Genomic DNA, 23,470 nt, shown 5'->3' with positions numbered 1-23,470 from the left:
TGAAATATTCATTACCAATTCTCTGCAGGGACAAATTATAATTAAGAGCCTTGCCCAGAAGCAAATACATCAGTTGTGCATGATAAAAGTATAATAAAGTTGGAGGCGGAGCAAGATGACAGCCGAGTAACAGCTTCCTTGCATCTGGGCACCGTGAGTCTGGGGATATAGGACTCCAGGCATCTCTGGCTGGTGGGATCTGCCTATCATCACCCCTGAGAGGATACAGGGAGTCAGCGAGAGACTTCTGGACCCCAAGAAGAGGACTAAAACAGTGGAAAACCGGCAAGTGGTCGCGTGTGTTCAATCCGTCTTAACCCGCCTGCAACTTCCATAGGCACGAGAACTTAAAGAGCAAGAGGAAGTGAAAGGAAAATTAGGGCAAGGAAACAGATAAAAGAAATCACCCATGAGGAAGAATCAGCAGAAAACTCCAGGCAACATGAAGAACCAGTCCAGAACAACCCCGCCAAGGGACCATGAGGTAGCTACTGCAGATGATTCCACCAGTATAGAAATGTTAGGAATGACAGAAAGGGAATTTAGAATACACATGTTGAAAACAATGAAAGAAATGATGGAAACAATGAAGGAAATTGCTAATAAAGTGGAAAATAACCAAAAGGAAATCCAAAAACAGAATCAAATAAGAGATGAACGATATGAAGAATATAAAAAGGATATAGCAGAGCTGAAGGAAATGAAACAGTCAATCAGGGAATTTAAAGATGCAATGGAAAGTATCAGCAACAGGTTAGACCATGCAGAAGAAAGAATTTCAGAGGTAGAAGACAAAGTTTTTGAGATAACTCAGATAGTAAAAGAGGCAGAAAAGAAGAGAGAGAAAGCAGAACGTTCACTGTCAGAATTATGGGACTTTATGAAGCGTTCCAACATACAGTTATAGGAATTCCAGAAGGGGAAGAAGAATGCCCCAGAGGAATGGAAGCCACACTAGAGAATATTATAAAAGAAAATTTCCCAAATATCACCAAAGATTCTGACACACTGCTTTCAGAGGGCTATCGGACCCCAGGTCGCCTCAACTCTAACCGAGCTTCTCCAAGACACATTGTGATGAACCTGTCCAAAGTCAAGACAAAAGAAAAGATTCTGCAAGCTGCCAGGAGTAAGCGCCAGTTGACCTACAGGGGGCAAAACCATCAGATTGACCGCAGACTTCTCTAATGAAACTTTTCAAGCAAGAAGACAATGGTCATCTACCTTTAATCTACTTAAACAGAACAATTTCCAGCCCAGAATTCTGTACCCTGCTAAGCTAAGCTTCAAAATTGACGGAGAAATCAAATCATTTACGGATATACAAACATTGAGGAAATTCACCACAACAAGACCAGCTCTACAGGAAATACTTCAACCTGTTCTGCACACTGACCACCACAATGGATCAGCAGCAAAGTAAGAACTCAGAAATTAAAGGACAGAACCAAACCTCCACACTGATGCAAAAGATAAAACTAAGCAATGGACTCTCACAAAATAAGACGAACAGAATACTACCACACTTATCAATTATCTCAATAAATGTTAATGGCTTGAATTCCCCACTGAAGAGACATAGATTGGTTGACTGGATTAAAAAACACAAGCCATCCATTTGCTGTCTGCAAGAAACACACCTGGCTTCAAAAGACAAATTAAAGCTCTGAGTCAAGGGTTGGAAGACAATTTTTCAGGCAAATGGAATTCAGAAGAAAAGAGGAGTTGCAATCTTATTTTCAGATATATGTGGTTTTAAAGCAACTAAAGTCAAAAAAGACAAAGATGGTCACTTTATATTGGTCAAGGGAAAAATACAACAAGAAGACATTTCAATTCTAAATATCTATGCACTCAATTTAAATGCTCCCAGATTCTTGAAACAGACCTTACTCAGTCTGAGCAATATGATATCTGATAATACCATAATAACAGGGGACCTTAACACTCCTGTTACAGAGCGGACAGATCCTCTAAACAGAAATTAAATAAGGATATAAGAGACTTAAATGAGACCCTAGAACAACTGTGCTTGATAGACGCATATAGAACACTCCATCCCAAAGATAAAGAATATACATTCTTCTCATCACCCCATGGAACATTCTCCAAAATTGATCATATCCTGGGACACAAAACAAATATCAACAGAATCAAAAGAATTGAAATTTTACCTTGTATCTTCTCAGACCATAAGGCACTAAAGGTGGAACTCAACTCTAACAAAAATGCTCGACCCCACCCAAAGGCATGGAAACTAAACAATCTTCTGTTGAATAACAGATGGGTGCAGGAAGAAATAAAACAGGAAATCATTAACTTCCTTGAGCATAACAACAATGAAGACACAAGCTACCAAAACCTGTGGGATACTGCAAAAGCAGTTTTGAGAGGAAAATTCATTGCTTTAGATGCCTACATTCGAAAAACAGAAAGAGAGCACATCAACAATCTCACAAGAGATCTTATGGAATTGGAAAAAGAAGAACAATCTAAGCCTAAACTCAGTAGAAGAAAAGAAATATCCAAAATCAAATCAGAGATCAATGAAATTGAAAACAAAAGAATCATTCAGAAAATTAATGAAACAAGGAGTTGGTTTTTTGAAAAAATAAATAAAATAGATAAACCATTGGCCAGACTAACGAGGAATAGAAAAGTAAAATCTCTAGTAACCTCAATCAGAAATGATAAAGGGGAAATAACAACTGATCCCACAGAGATACAAGAGATCATCTCTGAATACTACCAGAAACTCTATGCCCAGAAATTTGACAATGTGAAAGAAATGGATCAATATTTGGAATCACGCCCTTTCCCTAGACTCAGCCAGGAAGAAATAGAGCTCCTGAACAGACCAATTTCAAGCACTGAGATCAAAGAAACAATAAAAAATCTTCCAACCAAAAAAATGCCCTGGTCCAGATGGCTTCACTCCAGAGTTCTATCAAACCTTCAAGGAAGAGCTTATTCCTGTACTGCAGAAATTATTCCAAAAAATTGAGGAAGAAGGAGTCTTCCCGAACACACTCTATGAAGCAAACATCACCCTGATACCAAAACCAGGAAAAGATCCAAACAAAAAGGAGAATTTCAGACCAATCTCACTCATGAACATAGACGCAAAAATTCTCAACAAAATCCTAGCCAATAGATTACAGCTTATCATCAAAAAAGTCATTCATCATGATCAAATAGGCTTCATCCCAGGGATGCAAGGCTGGTTTAACATACGGAAGTCTATAAACGTTATCCACCATATTAACAGAGGCAAAAATAAAGATCACATGATCCTCTCAACAGATGCAGAAAAAGCATTTGATAAAATCCAGCATCCTTTTCTAATTAGAACACTGAAGAGTATAGGCATAGGTGGCACATTTCTAAAACTGATTGAAGCTATCTATGACAAACCCACAGCCAATATTTCACTGAATGGAGTAAAACTGAAAGCTTTTCCTCTTAGAACTGGAACCAGACAAGGTTGTCCTCTGTCACCTTTACTATTCAACGTAGTGCTGGAAGTTCTAGCCAATACAATTAGGCAAGACAAGGAAATAAAGGGAATCCAAATGGGAACAGAGGAGGTCAAACTCTCCCTCTTTGCTGACGACATGATCTTATACTTAGAGAACCCCAAAGACTCAACCACAAGACTCCTACAAGTCATCAAAAAATACAGTAATGTTTCAGGATATAAAATCAATGTCCACAAGTCAGTAGCCTTTGTGTACACCAATAACAGTCAAGATGAGAAGCTAATTAAGGACACAACTCCCTTCACCATAGTCTCAAAGAAAATGAAATACCTGGGAATATACCTAACGAAGGAGGTGAAGGACCTCTATAAAGAAAACTATGAAATCCTCAGAAAGGAAATAGCAGAGGACATTAACAAATGGAAGAACATACCATGCTCATGGATGGGAAGAATCAACATTGTTAAAATGTCTATACTTCCCAAAGCAATCTACCTATTCAATGCCATTCCTATCAAAATACCAACATCGTACTTTCAAGATTTGGAAAAAATGATTCTGCGTTTTGTATGGAACCAGAAAAAACCCCGTATAGCTAAGGCAGTTCTCTGTAACAAAAATAAAGCTGGGGGCATCAGCATACCAGATTTTAGTCTGTACTACAAAGCCATAGTGCTCAAGACAGCATGGTACTGGCACAAAAACAGAGACATAGACACTTGGAATCGAATGGAAAACCAAGAAATGAAACTAACATTTTACAACCACCTAATCTTTGATAAACCAAACAAGAACATACCTTTGGGTGAAAGACTCCCTATTCAATAAATGGTGTTGGGAGAACTGGATGTCTACATGTAAAAGACTGAAACTGGACCCACACCTTTCCCCACTCACAAAAATTGATTCAAGATGGATAAAGGACTTAAACTTAAGGCATGAAACAATAAAAATCCTCAAAGAAAGCATAGGCAAAACACTGGAAGATATTGGCCCTGGGAAAGACTTCATGAAGAAGACTGCCATGGCAATTGCAACAACAACAAAAATAAACAAATGGGACTTCATTAAACTGAAAAGCTTCTGTACAGCTAAGGAGACAATAACCAAAGCAAAGAGATAACCTACACAATGGGAAAGGATATTTGCATATTTTCAATCAGACAAAAGCTTGATAACTAGGATCTATAGAGAACTCAAATTAATCCACATGAAAAAAGCCAACAATCCCTTATATCAATGGGCAAGAGACATGAATAGAACTTTCTCTAAAGATGACAGACGAATGGCTAACAAACACATGAAAAAATGTTCATCATCTCTATATATTAGAGAAATGCAAATCAAAACAACCCTGAGATATCATCTAACCCCAGTGAGAATGGCCCACATCACAAAATCTCAAAACTGCAGATGCTGGCGTGGATGTGGAGAGAAGGGAACACTTTTACACTGCTGGTGGGACTGCAAACTAGTACAACCTTTCTGGAAGGAAGTATGGAGAAACCTCAAAGCACTCAAGCTAGACCTCCCATTTGATCCTGCAATCCCATTACTGGGCATCTACCCAGAAGGAAAGATATCTTTTTATCATAAGGACACTTGTACTAGACTGTTTATTGCAGCTCAATTTACAATCGCCAAAATGTGGAAACAGCCTAAATGCCCGCCAACCCAGGAATGGATTAACAAGCTGTGGTATATGTATACCATGGAATACTATTCAGCCATTAAAAAAAATGGAGACTTTACATCCTTCGTATTTGGATGGACGTGGAAGACATTATTCTTAGTAAAGCATCACAAGAATGGAGAAGCATGAATCCTATGTACTCAATTTTGATACGAGGACAATTAATGATAATTATGGTTATGGGGGGGAAACAGAAGTGGGTGGGGCCTTGGTGTGTGTCACACTTTATGGGGGCAAGACATGATTGCAAGAGGGACTTTGCCTAACAATTGCAATCAGTGTAACCTGGCTTATTGTACCCTCAATGAATCCCCAACAATAAAAGAAAAAAAAAAAGAAAAAAAAAGTATAATAAAGTTGAATGTTAAAAGCATATGAAAATAGTCACAAATGAAAGCAGTGTCATTTTCAGAGGGATATTGTCATAGGCTCTTATGTAGGTCCCCCCAAATTGAAGGTGATATGCTTAGAACCAAAATCCATCATCACAAGCCTTTGAATGTGTGCACAAGCACACAGGGCCGACTTTTAGTCTGGTGACTCAGGGTTCCTTTCCTCCTAATTTTCTCTCACTAGTCTTGGGACTGTACCTGAAATTCCACATTACTACATTGCTCTCTTTGCTTTGCTAGCATTGCAAGGCCCTACTGAATGCAGAAAAAAAGGGACATTATTAATCATTAGCAATTTAACATTATTTTAAATAATACTTTTCTCATCCCAAAAGCAACAGGAATTCATTATAATTTGGATAATACAAAAAAGTCCAAAGAAGAACAAAAAAGCACCCATAAACAAGGTACTTTCTAAACACCAAAATTTTAGTCCACTTTCTTCCTTTTTTCCTTAGGAACATGTATGAATTTTTTTTTTCCCACAAACATGGGATTATATTTTATATATAGTTTTTAATCTGTTTTAATTATTTTATAATAAATAGTGAACATACTTCCATATGATTAAATTTTCTTCCCCAACATAATTTTTAACTTTTACAAAATACTCCATTGTAAGGAAGGATAATAATTAAGGTCTTTTGGGTACATTTTGATTATTTCCTCTTAGATATACCTTTGTGGGTTACATTCACAAAGTTTAAACTCTGTATATATAATGGAAAAGGCATCTAGGCAGATTCAGTTCCAGACCCCTCCAATAAAGCAAACATCACAATAAAATGAGCCACACAAATTTTTTGTTCCCCAGTACATACAAAAATTATGTTTATACAATGTTGTGTCATCTCAAACTCTGCTTTATCAACTTAGTTTATGTAATATTCTAAACCCTTTATTGTTGTTTCAACAATGTTCACAGCATCTTCACTAGAGTAGATTCCATCTCAATAAACCACTTTCTTTGCTCATCCATAAGAAGAAATTCCTGATCTGTTAAAGTTTTATCATGAGTTTGCAGCAATTCAGTTACATTTTCAGGCTCCACTTCTAATAATGTTCTTTTGCTATTTCCAACACATCTGCAGTTATTTCTTCTACTGAAGCCTTGAACCTCTCAAAGTCATCCATGGGGGTTGGAATCAACTTCTTCCTTGCTTCTGTTAGCATCGATATTTTTACCTTCTCTCATGAATCACAAATGTTCTTAATGACATTTAGGGGTGAAGAACCCTGTTCAAATGGTTACTAATCTATCTGCCCAGATACATCAGAAGAATCACTATCTATGGTAGCTCTAGTGTTACAAAATATATTCTTAAATAATAAGACTTGAAAGCTGAAATTACTCCTTGATCCATGGGCTGCAGAATAAATGCTGAATTAGCAGGCATGAAAACTATATTTATCTCTTTGTATATATCCATCAGCACTCTCTTGTGATCAGGCACATTGTCAATGAGCAGTAATTTATTATTATTATTATTTTAAAAGGTTTATTCTGTGTCAAATTTAAAGACCACGACTTGGAGCCATGAAGAAGCCTTGAGCAGGTGGACTTAAGATGGTGGGGTTATAGTTCGGTTTTCTACATTTCAGGGAAACACGAATTACAAGTCATAAATCAATATGCGGATGGCATACATTGGTTATACCCCAAAAGATGGGACATCTCAAAACAAGGTCTTACAGGTTATATGTGGGTTTAAAGATTCTTTATTTGACAATGGGCTGGAAGAGTTAGACTTTGTCTAATAGACAAGGAGTCAGTGAAAAGGAATGCTTGAGTTAAGATAAGGGTCTGTTAATCAGAGACAAAGTACCAGACCTATGCCCAGACTCAAGTGGTTCCTATGTATAGCAAGGACCTGTATAGCAGGTATGTCCTGCATAGCCATAGGCTTGTTAATGAGTCATAAAGGACATCTCTAAGAAGGGAAGGGGGATGATGAGGCATGTCTGGTATTCTTTTGAAAGCACACGTAGTGAGAATAAGATGGAGTCAGGCAGACTAAGGCAGATGTGACACAGTTGGTCTGGTCGGTTTAGGTCCTTTCTGACCTTCACCCCTGTCTCCCATTCTTACTGTTTTGTAAATTTAGCTCCCACCCTAAAGATGCCTATCTTGAGTAGTTTAGGTGGATTGATTTAGGAGATTTACTTTGGAATTGGAATGTTGTAATAGGTCAGTGATTTATGCTGATTATTATTTGGAATAGGGTTTGGTGTGATCTTTGCTTTGAACTTTTATGTATAAAATTGTAATTTTGAAAATGAAAGAATAGAACAGTCTTGGAGAGGTTTCTCTCACTGTTCTTCAGAATCCCAGCCTTCAGACAATGTTTGGTAGACCTACCTCTGTCTCTGCATATTGGCTAACAGTGACAGAAGGCTTCTGAACCCTCTTAGTTCAGTAATACTTTCTCATCACTGGGCACCCAGTCTTAGGGATCCTCTTTGCCAAGATGGCGCCCAGGCAGTCATCCATTGTGGGGGAACCTTACAAGTTTATTTTAGTTCACAATTCCCCTCTTTGAGCCAAGATCTGCCAGAGGCAGCATCAACAGCCAAACTCTTCTGTTGTCCATTAACTGCTGGGGTGGTGTGGCTATCTGCTACCTTAGGTCCACCCAGGGCCTCAGTGGGACCCTTGTGACCAAGAGAATTGAAAGGCTTATAGACAATTAAATATTTTGTGCTAAATGGGACTGGAGGTGGGCAGGCACTTTAAAACCCTTCTAGGCAATCTAATAGTAAAAACCAAAATATAAAAGGCAAGGCTACAAAATTAATTTATCTGTTAAATGTTGAGCTAGTGTATTTTGGGGTTTAGTAGCAAGTTTGTAGCAAACACAAGCATTGTTATCGATTTAAGCTAAGGAATTTAGAGTTCCGTTGTGTCACGATATTTTTAGTCTCTTTAGTAATTCATCCTAAGATGGCTAATAAATTTCTTGTTTTATCTCCTTTTGCATAAACCCCTCAACTAAGAACAATTATACACAGGAAGCAAAGAGCAGCAATGTTGTGAAAATAATTTTTTTTCCTGAGTAGTAGATCTTGACAGTGGGATTAAAACATTCAGTAAATCATGGTATTAACAGAGATACTGTTACCCTTGCTTTCTTGCTCCATTTATATAGCATAGGCAGAGAATAGATTTAACATAGTTCTTAAGAACCCTGGGATTTTTGGAATGACAGTAAGCAATGGCTTGCTTAAAGTCACCACCTGCATTAGCCCTTAGCAAGAGAGTCAGCCTATTCTCTGACGCAAGGTATTGACTTCTCTCTAGTTATGGAAGTTCAATAGAGGGCTATTTCATCTACATTGAAAATCTGTTGGTTATAGTAGCCACTTTCATTAATTGTGTTAGCTAGATCTTCTGGATAACTTGCTAATAGCTTCTACATCAGTACTTACACTTTTATGTTATGGAGATATCTTTTTTCCTCAAACCTCATGAACCAACCTCTGCTAGCTTTCAACTTTTCTTCTGCAGTTTCTTCACTTCTCTCAGCCTTCATAGAATTAAATAGAGTTAGGGCCTTGCTCTGGATTAGGTTTTGGTTTAAGGAAATGTGGCCTGTTTGATCTTCTATCCAGACCACTAAAACATTCTCCTTATCAGCAATAAAACTGTTTTGTTCTCTTATCATTGATGTGCTCACTAGAGTAGCACTTTTAATTTCCTTTAAGAACTTTTCCTTGCATTCAAAACTTGGCTAACTGGCAAGAAGCTTAGCCTATCTTAGCTTTTGACATTCCTTTATCACTAAGCTGAATCATTTCTAGGTTTTGATTTAAAGTGAGTGACATGCAACTCCTCCTTTCTCTTGAACACTTAGAGGACTTTATGGGGTTACTGACTGGCCCACTTTTAATATTGTTGTGCCTCAGCAAACAGTGAGGCCCAAAGAGAAGGAAAGAGAGAAATGGTGGTCAATGAAGACATACAACATTTATCACTTAAGTTTGCTGTCTCATGTGGATGTGGTTTGTGAAACCCCAACAATTACAATAGTAACATCAAACATCACTGATCACTGTAACAAATAATGAAAAATTTGAAATATTGCCAGAATTACCGAAATGTGACAGATGCCTGTGAGCACATGCTGTTGGAAAAATGTCACTGATTTTATACTTGATGCAGTGTTGCCACAAACTTTCAATTTTTAAAAATACAATAAATTGAAGTGCAATAAAACAAGGGCTTGTAGTTGGATCCCAGTATGTGCATGTTTTTAGGATCTCTCCTTTTTAAAAATATGTAATGCCAAATAGCCTTGAGAAAAAGTCCTCCAAATTATACTCCCACCGACAGTGTAGGTGTATAGATGTACCTCTGTTTCTGTGCATTCTTAACAAACATTATTTGTCATAAGAAAAGTCTGTTTGATAGATGAAAATATGCGCTTACTTTTATCTGCTTAATCTTAGCTCAGAATAGAGTCCAGTAAGTTTGACTAGAGAGTGGTGGTGGTGGGAAGGTAGAAGGAGAATAAGGTAGAAGGAGGAAAAAGGCCTGAGATTTGTTAGTGTATTTTACAGAATAAAGTTAAAAGATGATATATATTTTTCCTCTTCAGAGAAAAAGACCCAGAGGCTCTTCCCCCTCTCCCTCTCATTTCCCAGAAAAACCACAATTCAGTTCAATCCAGTCTAAAGGGCACTGGATCTGCAGAAAAAAGACCAGTTCTTTTCAGGTCCTTATGACTTCAGGTACATCCACAACTCTAGTCTTGTTTATCTTGAAGGTTTATTGTGTAATTAAATGAAATCACGCATTTGAAATTATTTTATGAACCTTAAATGCTACGAAGGAGTGTGCCAGGGGAATTAGATTGTAAAGTCAGCAAGTAAGGTTAAAACTGAGTACAATAAAAATTACTGAGAAGTTCCTAAAATTGCCCATAAGTGCAGAATAATACACTCCGGAGGCAGAAGAGAACAAAGACTCTCTGAAAAATAGCTGGGACAAACTGAGTTAAATTGCCAGTGGAACTGCTGCACTAGAACACTTTCATTTCCTCTCTCTTTTTGCCAAGCGCAAAACTGAGAAAGAAGAAAATAAGATGCAACTTTGGTATTCTACAATTGTATATTGGAAAGTCAAAAAACCTCTGCCGGCCTCTTTGTCTAATGGTGTAATTCAGCTGGATCAGGGTTTCATCCACGGTTTCATCTGACAAGTATCTTCAGAGTTTACGATGCTCACTATGTTCCAAGCTGTGGTGCTGGATGTCGGAAGGGTGGACGCTAAGCCTGTAGCAGTCTGATTACAAGAGTTTGGGGAGTGGTGAGACAGTTTCAACCTTGATTTGAGGAATCCTGGGTTCTTTGATCACCCTCCAGGAAAAGGCAATAAACTTAGAAAAATCAAGGTAGGTTACATATTTTGTTGTTACTTTGTTTCCCTTTTGCTGTTCATGTTTCTACTTTTTGACACAGTAATCTTTTTTTCAAACTTGGGTTAACTCTTTAAAAACTTTTTAATTGAAAAATACAAACTCCGGAAAAATTCAAACCGTCAATAAAAGGTAGACAATGAGAAGCAAGCTTCTCTTCTATTCCAGACACACACCCCCATCATATCCCTCCCCAAACTTCTCCTACTCAGAGGTTATCGTTGGGTAAATCTTTATAAAGTAAGTTATTGTTGAGGTGATCTCTGGGGTCCAAAAATTAAAATACCAAACTTCGGTCCATTACAGCTTTAAGTTTAAGCCCATTTCTTATGCAGCACATATGTTACCGTGCAATAGAGACAGCCTCGGCTAATGTAACATTATGGCTGTTAGAGGGACACATAAATGTAAACTAGTCTCAAAATACTAGAAATAGAATTCCTGAAGGGCAGGAGAGAGGCTCCTTTTAGGATGTAAGCTCCGTAAGGGTACGAAATTCATCACCAGCGCTCCCTGCAGGCTCTGGCACACCTAAGGTGCCCCTCTGTAAAGCCCCTACAGCCCTCCATAGACGTCGTGGCTGGTCCTCTGCAGTGGAAATCAGAGCCGGGAGCACCACCTGACTCCAGCTCCCGGTTCACCCACCCCAACCAGAGTTACAGCGCCGGAGCCGCCCCCACCGGAGGCCCCACCAATCCAGAAAGGAAGTCAAATTGGGCCAAGCCGAGCGAAGGATGTGTTCCACCGCCACATTACCACCGAACTAACTTAGCGCGTTCGCCTCCAAGTCCCAGACTGTCGTCCAAGACCCCGTAGCAGTAAGATTGCAAGCACAAGTAGAGCTAGGGCGGAGTGTGAGCTTGTGCGTGTCGACGCAGCGCGGACGCCGAGTGAAAGTTTGGGCGGAGCTTCAGAAAAGCCGAGAGGCGGGGAGGGAAGGAATCTCCAGAACGCGCGCGTGCGCGCGCGCGCCAGCCCTCCCTATCCCGACCCACGCGGCGTGGCGTGGTGACGCCCGCGCGGTTGAAGGGGCGGGGCCAGGGCGGACCTCTGGCTCCTCCCGCCCTCTCTTGGTCCAGACTCTCCCTCCCCTTCCCTCCCCCACTCTCGGCCCCGTCAACGCGGGGGTGCTTCCGTCGCGTAGCTTCGCGTCGGCCCTGCCGGGCCAGGCCAGGCCAGCGGGCAGATGCCCCGAGCTACCGCCACCACTGCTGCCGACTCGGCTGGTCGCAGTGTAGGAGGCGGGCGACCAGCCTGGGGCCGCCGAGTGTGACGGACGGGGCCAGGGGCCGCCGGGCACCCAGGCGACGGTGGCTCCGTGCGGACCATGTATTTCCTGAGCGGCTGGCCCAAGAGGCTGCTCTGCCCTGTGGGGAGCCCGACCGAGGCGCCTTTCCACGTTCAGTCCAACCCGCAGAGGGCTTTCTTCGCTGTGCTGGCCCCGGCCCGCCTCAGCATCTGGTACAGCCGAGTAAGTAGAACCGCCCGCCGCCTTCCGCCGCTGCCTCCCTGGCTTCCTGGCTCCGTCCTGCCCCCAACTTCCACCCCGAGCCCCTACCCCCTACCCCTTCTTGTCAGACCGACTGGCCCTCGCGGTCGGCGTCCTAGTTCCACCTACTTGGCCGCACGTACCGGGTTAGCTCAAAGCACGTCCCCCAGCCGGCAATCCGGGGTGAATGAAATCCCTGCGCCTCCCCGAGTTGGACCGACGGCTGCGCTTGGTGCAGACCCCGCGCGCCCCCTAGGCAGAGCCCAGACTTGCCCTTTCATCCCTTCCCCCATTCCCCGAGAAACAAATTTGTTTAAACTTTCCTCAATTAGAAATCTGGCCGCTGTGGTGTCCCAACCCTCTCTTGCTTTAAAGGTCGTTGTTTTGGAGTTAGAGAAAGCCTGTTGGGCTTTACCCAGCACCAGACTTTACAGGAGTGTAGTAACTTAAAAACTCCACCCTCAGTTCTTTATTTTCTACTGAAGGTCTGGTTATTTAAATCCCATCCTCACCCTCAACGTTTCTCCCCCACTTTTGAGCTAGTCCTTGGCTGTTCTTGGGCTCTTCAGAGAAATGTAGGGGGGTAAGGAGGAGCTGAAGTAGAACTCAAATCTGTCGGCGCTGCTCCTAGCCCACAAAACACCTGGAAATAATAAGACTTGGGAGGAGCATGGAGCTGAGTTTTGTTTTTACTTTGAGTTCTGGCTGTTTTTTCTTTCTTGCGTTTGATAACCCAATAGATAAGAAAAATAATTTGAAAAATAAGTGGTTGTGGATGGGATATTCCCTACTTCTTACAAATACTGCTATAGATCTGTCAAAACGACAGAATTCAGATTATAGCGCCCCCCCCACATACTAATCTTTGTCATAGTGAAGTTTTTCTCTTTTCAAAGTTAATTTGACCATGTAGAGGTAGGTTGTGACTTTGCTGTTAGATGGATGTGAATGCTGGTTTTAGACAGATTAGTTAAATTCCCAGATCTCTCTGTATGTTACCCTTTGAGTGCCTGTGATGTCCTTGACTGTCCTCACAGCCCTGATGGATTTAGGTCATTCCGGTATATCCTTTATTTGACTATCATAATTGGGCTGTAAATCAGACTATTTGCCATTAAGTTTTGTGTGATTTAATTTCCAAATACATATCAGAACAAATAGGCTGTTATAAAATCTTAATACCAGTAATATGACTATTTTGTCCGGTGCTTGATTAACTTTTTGAATATGTATACTGTGTATCATTTAGTTCTTGAATGAGATATAAGTATATGTCAATTGAATAATTTTTTGTTTAGGTTTATGTAATATTAATTAAAAGCACATGGAGAAAAAATAATTTGAACTTGAATTTTAAGTTGTCTTCAGAATTTAGTACATAATTCCACTTTAATTATGGAAATTTGTAAAATCTAAAATTTGATTTTTCTTACCTGTAAAAAGGCAGACTTAATTTTAGCACACATAAACTTTATTTTTTTACTTGTTTGTAAAATCTAAAATTTGTTTGTAAAATCTAAAATTTGACTTTTCTTACATGTAAAAAGGCAGACTTAATTTTAGCACACGTAAACTTTATTTTTTTATTTCAAGTTAATGTGAGGGTACAAACAACCAAAAAATTGAATTTATTAGGTAGAGTCCCTCTTGTAGTTACGTCCTGCATTCAAAAGGTGTAGGCACACATAAACTTAATACGTGGTATGAATAGACCAGAAGCCTGTAGCCACTTTATTCTCTTTTAAAAGAAATACAGAAATGTTCCTCAACGTTCTTAAGGACATCATGAATATGTTTAGAAATATCTATTGTTTGGTTTTGGTGTTAGATGCTACATATATAAATCCAAAGCAGTCTTAGAATTTTGAACTACTGGTACATCTTTCCTTCAAACTCCCACCCCACTCATAGTTTCTGTTTTTCATAGAAGTTCAGGGGCCACTACTAATATGATCCAGTGTGCCAAAGTTAGGTGTAGGGATTCGATGAATTTAGAAGTACAGAGTGCAATGAAATGCAGAAATTCTTCAGGGGAGGTTGCATAGTACTGTAGGTTTATATGAGTTTATATAGTGGTTGACCTTGGTCTCTGGGCATCAGCTTTGTCACTTAAAAAAAAAAATCGTGTTGAAATCATGTGTTGATAGAACCAGATGACTCAAGTTCTTTGATTACAGGTATGTGAATAGGTAAGTGGAGAATAGGTGCCAGACTCCAGTTCCCAGTCTTTTTTTTTTTTTTTTTTTTGGAATATGCCTTTTCTTATTCTGTATGAAAGTTTTCATTTTGATTTTCTAATTTCTAAACTTCCTGAAACTATGTAAGTTAAAATAAATGTAGGTTAAACTTTTAAAAGTGAAAACACCTTTAGGTAAATTAAGAGGCTATTAGTTCTACTCATATCATTTGGAGCTAATTGGTTTAAAATGTTTGCATTAAGGGCGGAGCCTGTGGCTCAAAGGAGTAGGGCTCCGGTCCCATATGCTGGAGGTGATAGGTTCAAACCCAACCCCGGCCAAAAACTGCAAAAAACAAAACAAAACAAAAAGAAAGTACCAGGGAGACCAATGTGAAAGTGTATAAAAAAAAATGTTTGCATTAAGATTATGAAAGCTTTGATTTGGGGGGAGGTTGTGTATGCACGTAATTTTATAGAATAAAGTAACTTGAAGATCTATAAAGAGTTGAATTCTTATAGCAGCTGCTTGAGGGCATTATATGCTGAAAGAAATGAGGATGAAACAAGATTTGCTTACTTGAAATTTTGTCAGGGCTCACTTTGTAAATTAAACTCAGGAGTGAGTGATGCATTGTAGAACGAGAAGACTAGCCTTGTGGAAGGAACATGCATTTAATCGTCTAAGCTTTTTGTTTTAATGTCCAGAAACATTGGGTAATTTGTATGTGTACAGTGTTGATCATCCATGAGACTAGGAAACATTAAAATAAAATCTCTGACTAATTTGCACACATTTCATAGGTCTTCTAGTGAGCTTTTACGTGAGCTTTAGTCTGGTGAGCTTTTCTAGCTACTATTGTCTACCATAAGTAGATGTTTGGAATCTCACTGTTATAGAGTCATAGCTCTTTAGAATTATTCCCTGCCCCAAATTTGAGAAATAGTGTCCAGCATAGTGCTGTTTAGACTTGCTTATGTACAAAAGAGTTTTGTAGATCATCATTCACCTTTTTGATGGAGATTTTAAGACAGTCTACTTCATCATTAAAGTGTCAGGGTTTTTTATTGCTTTGTTTTGGTGTAATGTGTTGACTGTTAAGTTTGCTTTCTCTAAATTTTAATTGCCCTTGGGAGTACTAAAAACAACTGAAGAGTCTACTTTGGGGATCATCTGCTTACTTTGGAGTTCCCAAAAAGGTGTTAAGAAAAGGTTCAGTATACACATGTTAGATTGGGGTGGTAGAGGTCGAACTTCATTGGGGCAATTGATGTATTTCTATCAAGGGTATTGTAAAATGTTTCAGCTTTGAGGATGAAGCTGCTATCTAATTTAGATCTTATGTACAGCCTGCTGTATGTATTATGTCTAATATAGATATAAATATATAATATATAGATATTTTGATTTATAGGTATGTATTATATCTATAGATATTGGTATGTATGTATGTATAGGTATGTATTATATCTATAGATATACATACAGCAGTTTATGTTACCTAAAAAGATGAAGAAGCATGTTATATGTAAAAAAATTCTGTTCAAAAATGTTAGTGTGTTAATGTGATAAATGAAAATCTTATAAGTTATCACTGCTTGTAGGTTGCTAATAAAAAGCTGAAAGTTGCAATTACCTGGTGTGTAAAGTAATTGTCTTTTAATAACCTAGAGCAAAAAACTTATGTTGCTGTTGGTATGTGCTGATAATGAAAAGAACAATTAGATAGATGTCAGAAGAACCAAGCTGTAGAATTAGGCATATGGGATATGAATTTGATATCAGAGATACTCCTCGGAGTATTTTATTGCTCCATCTCTGTCTATCAGAATATTATCCCTCTTTTACTGCAGTGTTTTTCACCCTTTTTTATCTTACAGCATACTTGAACCTATAGTTAAATTTCTGTGGCACACTTAAATTGTGTTGATAAAAAAAAAAAAAGTAGAAAATAGAAGATACTTAATTGTGCTTTGAACTGCTTTAGAAATGGTACTCTGGTTGAAAATCACTGTTTGAGCTACTCTTGAAATCTTTCTTTCTCTGAGACATTCTTTACCTACTATACCTTGCTGGAGGTGTTCATTTTTCTGAGAACTACTGATTTTTTTTATCCACTACTGTTATTGAGGCATAATTGACAAATATAAATTGTATATATTTCAGGAGTACAACGGGATGTTTTGATACACATAAGTGCTGTGAATTGATAACCACAAACAAGCAATTATTCATCACCTCATACTTTTTTTTAAATATGTGTAGTGGGAACACTTAAGATCTACTCTTAGAGAGATTTCAAGTATACAACATATTTATTGTTAATTAACTGTAGTCACCATGCAACCCATTAGATCTCTAGAACTTTTTTATCTTATCATTGAAAAGTTGTAGCTTTTTTTTTTTTTGCAGTTTCTGACCAGGGCTGGGTTTGAACCTGCCACCTCCAGCATATGGGGCCAGCGCCCTACTCCTTTGAGTCACAGGCACCGCTCCAAAGCTTGTAGCTTTTTAGTAAGTTTTGAAATTGGTGGAAGACCTACTTGGTTTTTGTTTTTCAAAATGAGTTTGCCTATTTTAGTTCCTTTGCATTTCCATATAGATTCTAGGATCATATTGTCAATTTTTATAAAAATTCTTGCTGGACTTTTCAGGGATTGCATTAAATCTGTAGATCAGTAGGGGGAGAATTACTATCCCAACAATACTGAATTCTCTAATCCACGAAAATGCAGCTTTTCTCTATTTATTTAGATCTTTAAAAATTTTTCTTAGTATTTTGCAGTTTTCAATATATGGGTCTTTCACTTTTTTTGTTAAATGTATTCCTAATTATCTTATTTATATTTTATGATGCTGTTGTAAATAAAATAGTTTTCTTGATTTCATGTTCAAATTGTTATTGGCGGAAGAGGGACTTTACCTAACAATTGCAATCAGTGTAACCTGGCTTATTGTACCCTCAATGAATCCCCAACAATAAAAAAAAAAAAAAAAATTGTTATTGGCATATAGCTACAAATTGATTATTGTGTGTTGCTGTCCTATGCTTGCTAAATATTTTTATTCTAGTAGTTTTTTGTTTTGTTTTGTTTTGTTTTGAGACAGAGCCTCAAGCTATCGCCCTGGGTAGAGTACTGTGGCGTCACAGCTCACAGCAACCTCCAACTCCTGGGCTTAAGCGATTCTCTTGCCTCAGCCTCCCAAGTAGCTGGGACTATAGGCGCCCACCACAACGCCCAGTTATTTTTTGGTTGTAGTTGTCATTGTTTGGCAGGCCCAGGCTGGATTCGAACCTGCCAGCGCTGGTGTATGTGGCTGGCTCCTTAGCTGCTTGAGCTACAGGTACCACCATATTCTAGTAGTTTTTATAGTTAGAACAAATCAAATTCAGCAAAGTTGCTGGACACAAAATTAACATGTAAAAATAAGTTGCATTTTTGTAACAACAATGAATACCAAAGGAAATTAAGACAGTTCCATTTACAATAGTGTAAGAGTAAAATATTTAAGACTAAACCTAACCAATTGCTTGAAGAAATTAAAATATGAATAAAAAAATTCCCTGCTCATGGTTTCAAAAACAATATTGTTAGGGTGTGAGTACTACCCAAATGTAGTTCCTATCATGAACACAGGGTGGTTTTTGTTTTTTATTCCAGAAATATAAAAATCTTTCCTGAAATTCACAAGGAATCTCAATTATACACTTTGTCAGCCTAGCTAATTTTTTAAAATCAATTTTGTAGCTCTTGTGAATACCTGAAATTTTGACTTTATTGATTTTATCTATTAATTTTCTGTTTTCAATCTTAGTGATTTCTTTGATAGGTTTCTTCTGCTTGCTTTGGATTTAATTTGCTGTTCTTTTCAATAGTTTCTTGTGGCTGGAAGCTTAGTATCTTAATTTCAGATTCTTTGTCTATTTCTTCTGGAGTCAGGGTCTTTGTGGGTCTGGCTAGATAGTGTGGTGGTATCAGCATAGCTCACTGCAACCTCAAACTTGTGGGCTAACATTTTTTCTTTTTTAATATAAGCATTTTACATTCTAGAAGTTCCCCCAAGCACTGTTACAGCTGTATTCCCTAACTTTTGACATGTTCCAAGTTTGTTTACATTCAATTCCATTTAAAAATTATATTTAGTCATTTTCCCTTTGAATCATGACTTGTTTAGAAGTGTGTAGTTTAATTTTTAAAAACTTGAGGATTTCCCCAATTTCTTTGTTACTGAGTCCTAATTTAATTCCATTATGGTTAGAGAATTACATTTTGCATGATTTTATTCTTTAAAGGTTAAGGCATATTATAGATTGTCCATGTGTGCTTATAAAGAATGTGTACTCCTCTATTGTTGGTGAAGTGTTCTCTGTTGTGAGATCTAATTTGTTGATGTGGTTGTTCACGTCTTCCATGTCCTTACTATAGTTCCATCGTTGAGAGTTGAGTATTGAAATGTCCAGTTTTGTTGTTCAATCATCTGTTTCTTCTTTTAGTTCTGTCAGTCAATTTTTTATGTAATGCATTTTGCCACTGCATTGTTAGGATTTTATCTTCCTTTTGTGTTACTTCTATATCATTACGAAATATCCCTCATTTTCAATAGTAATATTTCTTAAAGTATGTTTTGTCTTGTATTAATATAAGTATAGCCACTACAGTTCTCTTATGGTTACCACTTGTGTGGTATATCTTTTTCTTTCCTTTTATTTTTAAGCTGTTTATGACTTTGAATCTGAAATCTGTCTCTTATACTTGGCTCTTGCTATTTTTTTCCCAGTCCAGTGTGATAATCTCTACCTTTGGATTGGATTGTTTAGTCTATTTACATTTAATGTAATAATGGATATGTTTGGTTTTACAGCTGCTGTTTTCCTTTTTGCTTTCTATATATTTTGTCTTCTTTTGTTTAATAATATTCCTTCAGTTGCTTAATTATACTTGAGTTATTTTACTAATGCTTTTAAGTATGCTAACAGACTTAATTCTGATAAAATATAGTAAACTTTATAGCTTATTGTCATTGTTTAATGTGGCAAAATGTACATAACATAAAATTTAACATTTTAATTATTTTTAAGTATGCAGTTCTCTCATGTTAAGTATATTCTCATTGTCATGTAGCCATCACCACCATTCATTATCCAGAATTTTTCATTTTCTCCTAACTGAAACTGCACCTAATAATGCTTCTCCATTCCTCTTCAGCCCCTGGCAACCAATTCTGTTCTCTGTCTTTATGGATTTGACTACTTTAAATATCTCATAGAAGTGGAACCACATAATATTTGTCCTTTTGCAGTTGGCTTATTGCACTTTGTATATGTCTTTAAGGTTTATTGATACTGCAACAGGTGTCAGAATTTCCTTCCTTAAGGCTGAATGATATATCACATTTTATTCATCCCTATCAGTGGACACTTAGGTTCCTTTCAGCGATCTTTCACCTTTTTGGTTAATCTTTGATATTTTATTTTATTTGTAGCTATTATAAATGGAATTCCCTTCATTTCTTTTTCAGCTAGTTTATTGTATAGTGGAAATACTACTGGTTTTCATACATTGATTGGTATCCTGAAACTTTACTGTATTTATATGATCTAAGAGCTTTTTAGTGGAAGCTTTTGATTTTTCTTAACAAGATGTCATCTGCACAGAGTGATAGACTTCCTCTTTTCCATTTAAGTATTTCCTTTCCTTTTCTAGGACTTCCAGTTAATAGGAGTGATAAAACAGGGGCAGCATTATCTTCTTCTGATTTTTAGGGAGAATGCTTTTAACTTTTCCTCAGGTAGTATGATGTAAGTTTATAATATATGGCCTTTATAATTTTGAGGAATGTTCCTTCTGTGTCCAATTTGAGAATTTTTATCATGAGAAGATGTTGAATTTTATCAAGTGCTTTTTCTGGATCTTTGAGATGATCATATTGTATTTGTCTTTGGTTGTGTTGATGTGCTGGACTTCTTTTATTGATTTGCATATGTTGAACTATTCTTGCGTCCCTGGGATAAATCCTGTTTGGTCATGGTCTATTGTCTTTTTGATGTGCTGCTGGATTTGCTTAGGTAATATTTTGTTGAGCATTTTCCTGTCTGTGTTTATCAGGGATATTGCCTATAGTTTTCTTTCTTTCTTTTTTTTTTGAGTCCTTTTCAGTTTTAGTGAGGTGTTTGGTTAGGACAATGCAGTTTTTTAATTTAATTCTGAATTTACTGACAGGATCAATTTTCTGGATCTTTGAGATGAGACCTCACAAGGTCTCATCTTAGAAGCATTACAATGCTTCTAAGAATCTGTTACCCTATAAAGATGCTTATGGCGAATCTCAGCTGTTCCCTATAACTTATCTTGTCTATAAGTTTAAATGTTGTTGACATTATGGCTCTTTACTCAGAAATACCATTCTAAGGATTTTTTTTCCAAAGGAAGTCAGTAGACTAAGGGAAAGGAGTATTATATGAAAAAATACATTAACTCCAATATTGTCTATCTATATGGCTCAAAACTGGAAATAACCTGTCAAACAAAATGGAATTGACAAAAAAACTGTGCTTATTGCAGTGCTATTTGTAATAGCATTTGGAATCGCATAAGTGTCCATGAGTGGATGAATGCATAAAGAAATTGCAGTACATATGCACAGTGGAATATTATATAGCTCTTAAAAATGAAGTCTTGGGTGGCTCCTGTAGCTCAAGCAGCTAAGGCGCCAGTCACGGGTTCAAATCCAGCCTGGGCCTGCCAAACAACAATGACAACTACAACCAAAAAACAGCCGGGCATTGTGGTGGGTGCCTATAGTCCCAGCTACTTGGGAGGCTGAGGCAAGAGAATCACTTAAGCCGAGGAGTTGGAGGTTTCTGTGAGCTGTGACACCACAGCACTGTACCCAGAGCGACAGCTTGAGGCTCTGTCTGGAAAAAAAAATGAAGTCTTGCCATTTGCGACAACATGAACGGAACTGGAGAATTTGTTAAGTGAAATAAGCCAAACATGAAGCTGCTCTGGAGGCTGAGGCAGGAGAATCTCGTAAGCCAAGAGCTGGAGGTTGCTGTGAGTTCTGTGACGTCATGTCACTCTACCGAGGGTGGTAAAGTGAGACTCTGTCTCTACAAAAAAAAAAAGAAAAGACAAATCTCACATGTCTTTACTTGTATGTGGAAGGTAAATATTAAAACACTTGAGCTTGTGGGGACCAGAGAATGATGGTTACTAGAAGATAATAAGGGTAGCGTGGAGTGAGGGATAAAGTGGGGATGGTTAATGGGTGCAAAATATAGTTAGGTAATGAAAATGAACAACAATATTTGATAGGACCATAAAGTTGACATAATAAAAAATAAGTTAGGGTATAAGGAAAAGAATGGAATGGAATGTTCCTAAGACAAAGAAATGATAAATGCCTGAGGTGATGGGTACCCCAATTATCTTTTTTTGATTAATTCACATTGTATGCCTGTCCCCAAACTTCACATACACATCCTATAAAGATATACAACTATTACATACCCATGGTAATTAAAAAGAAAGAAAATAAAAAGAGAACAATTCCTTTTGATATCAAATTCTAGTTTTATTTCATCTGGCCCTTGAAAGTATTTGATATGTTAGATTTTTTTAAATGTCATATAAAATTCTCAAGGTCATTAATTATGACTTTTTTTAAAATTTTGAGGCTTGTTTTGTTTACTGTCATATTGGTCTGTAATGGTGAATGTTCCATGTACTGATGAGAATGTATTTTTGTACCTGTTGGATATAGAGCTCTGTAAATGTCTGTTAGGTCCATTTGACCTAAAGTACAGTTAAAAACAATTTTTGTTTTCCTGTTAAGTTTCTGTCTTGCTGATCTGTCAGATGCTGACCCTGACCATTATTTCTTTGGATTTTTTTTTTTTGAGATAGAGTTTCACTTTGTCACCTTGGGTAGGGTGCGGTGGCATCATAGCTCACAGCAACTGCAAACTCTTGGGCTCAAGAGATCCTCTTGCTTCAGTTTTTCATTTTTAGTAGAGACCAGGTCTTGCTCTTGCTTAGGCTGGTCTCAAACTCATTAGCTTCAGCAGTCTGCCAGCTTCGGACTCCCAGAGTGCTAGGATTGATTTAATTTCTCTCTTTATGTGTTCCAGTATTGAGTTCATATGCAGGGTGCCCATAAAATTTGTGTGCAATTTAAAATTGCACATGAACTTTATGACCACCCTGTATATTTAGAATTGTTCTGTTGTTCTGCTGAATTGATTCCTTTATTATATAATGATATTCTTTGTCTCTTTTTACTGTTGTTTTTTTTTTTTTTTTTTTTTTTGGCCGAGGCTGGGTTTGAACAGCCTGGTGTTATATGGTGTTATCGCCCTACTCTTGGAGCCATAGGTGCTGCCCCTTTTTACTATTTTTGACTTAGTTTGTTTTATCTAATGAAAGCATAGCTACCCCTGCCTGCTTCTGACTTCCATTTGTGTGGAATATCTTTTTTCCATCCCTTTGCTTTCAGTCTATATGTGTCGTTAGAGATGCCATAAGTTTCTTATAGGCAGCATCTAGCTGGGTATTTTTTTTTTTTTTTTTTTTTTTGATTCCTTCATCTGTGCTATTTGTTTTAGTGGAAAATTTCATCCATTTACATTCAAGGTTATTATTAACATGTGAAGAATTATTTTGTTGTTTTCTAGTTTATTATTATGTGAAGACTTACTCCTGTTTCTTTGTTAATTGTTTTCTGATTGTTTTGATAGCCTTTGTTCTTTTTTTTTCTCGTTTACTGTTTATCATTGCAGTTTAGTTTTCTGTACCAGGTGCATTTGAGATTTTTCTTTACCTCATT

At 37.7% G+C, this 23,470-nt stretch overlaps 1 protein-coding gene across 6 annotated transcripts in view; it reads left to right on the top strand.

Annotated features, from left to right (window-relative positions):
- The first annotated feature begins 12,083 nt into the window (after positions 1-12,083).
- RIC1 (RIC1 homolog, RAB6A GEF complex partner 1) overlaps positions 12,084-23,470 on the top strand; it is a 170,922-nt gene continuing 159,535 nt past the window's right edge. For 4 of the 6 annotated variants that reach the window (XM_053573335.1, XM_053573319.1, XM_053573342.1 and 1 more), the window contains exon 1: positions 12,430-12,449. Coding sequence is in view for 2 of the 6 variants with exons in the window: in XM_053573314.1 (XP_053429289.1) it covers positions 12,306-12,449 (144 nt within the window). In the remaining 4 variants the exon portion in view is untranslated. Of the gene's footprint in view, positions 12,450-23,470 lie in introns of all 6 variants that reach the window. The other 2 variants (XM_053573314.1, XM_053573312.1) reach the window with 1 other exon arrangement.

Source organism: Nycticebus coucang, chromosome 2 (genome assembly GCF_027406575.1).
Source record: "Nycticebus coucang isolate mNycCou1 chromosome 2, mNycCou1.pri, whole genome shotgun sequence".
NCBI classification, from domain to species: Eukaryota; Metazoa; Chordata; class Mammalia; order Primates; family Lorisidae; genus Nycticebus; species Nycticebus coucang.
Note: the sequence above shows the minus strand (reverse complement) of the source record. Positions and strands in the feature narration are given on the sequence as shown.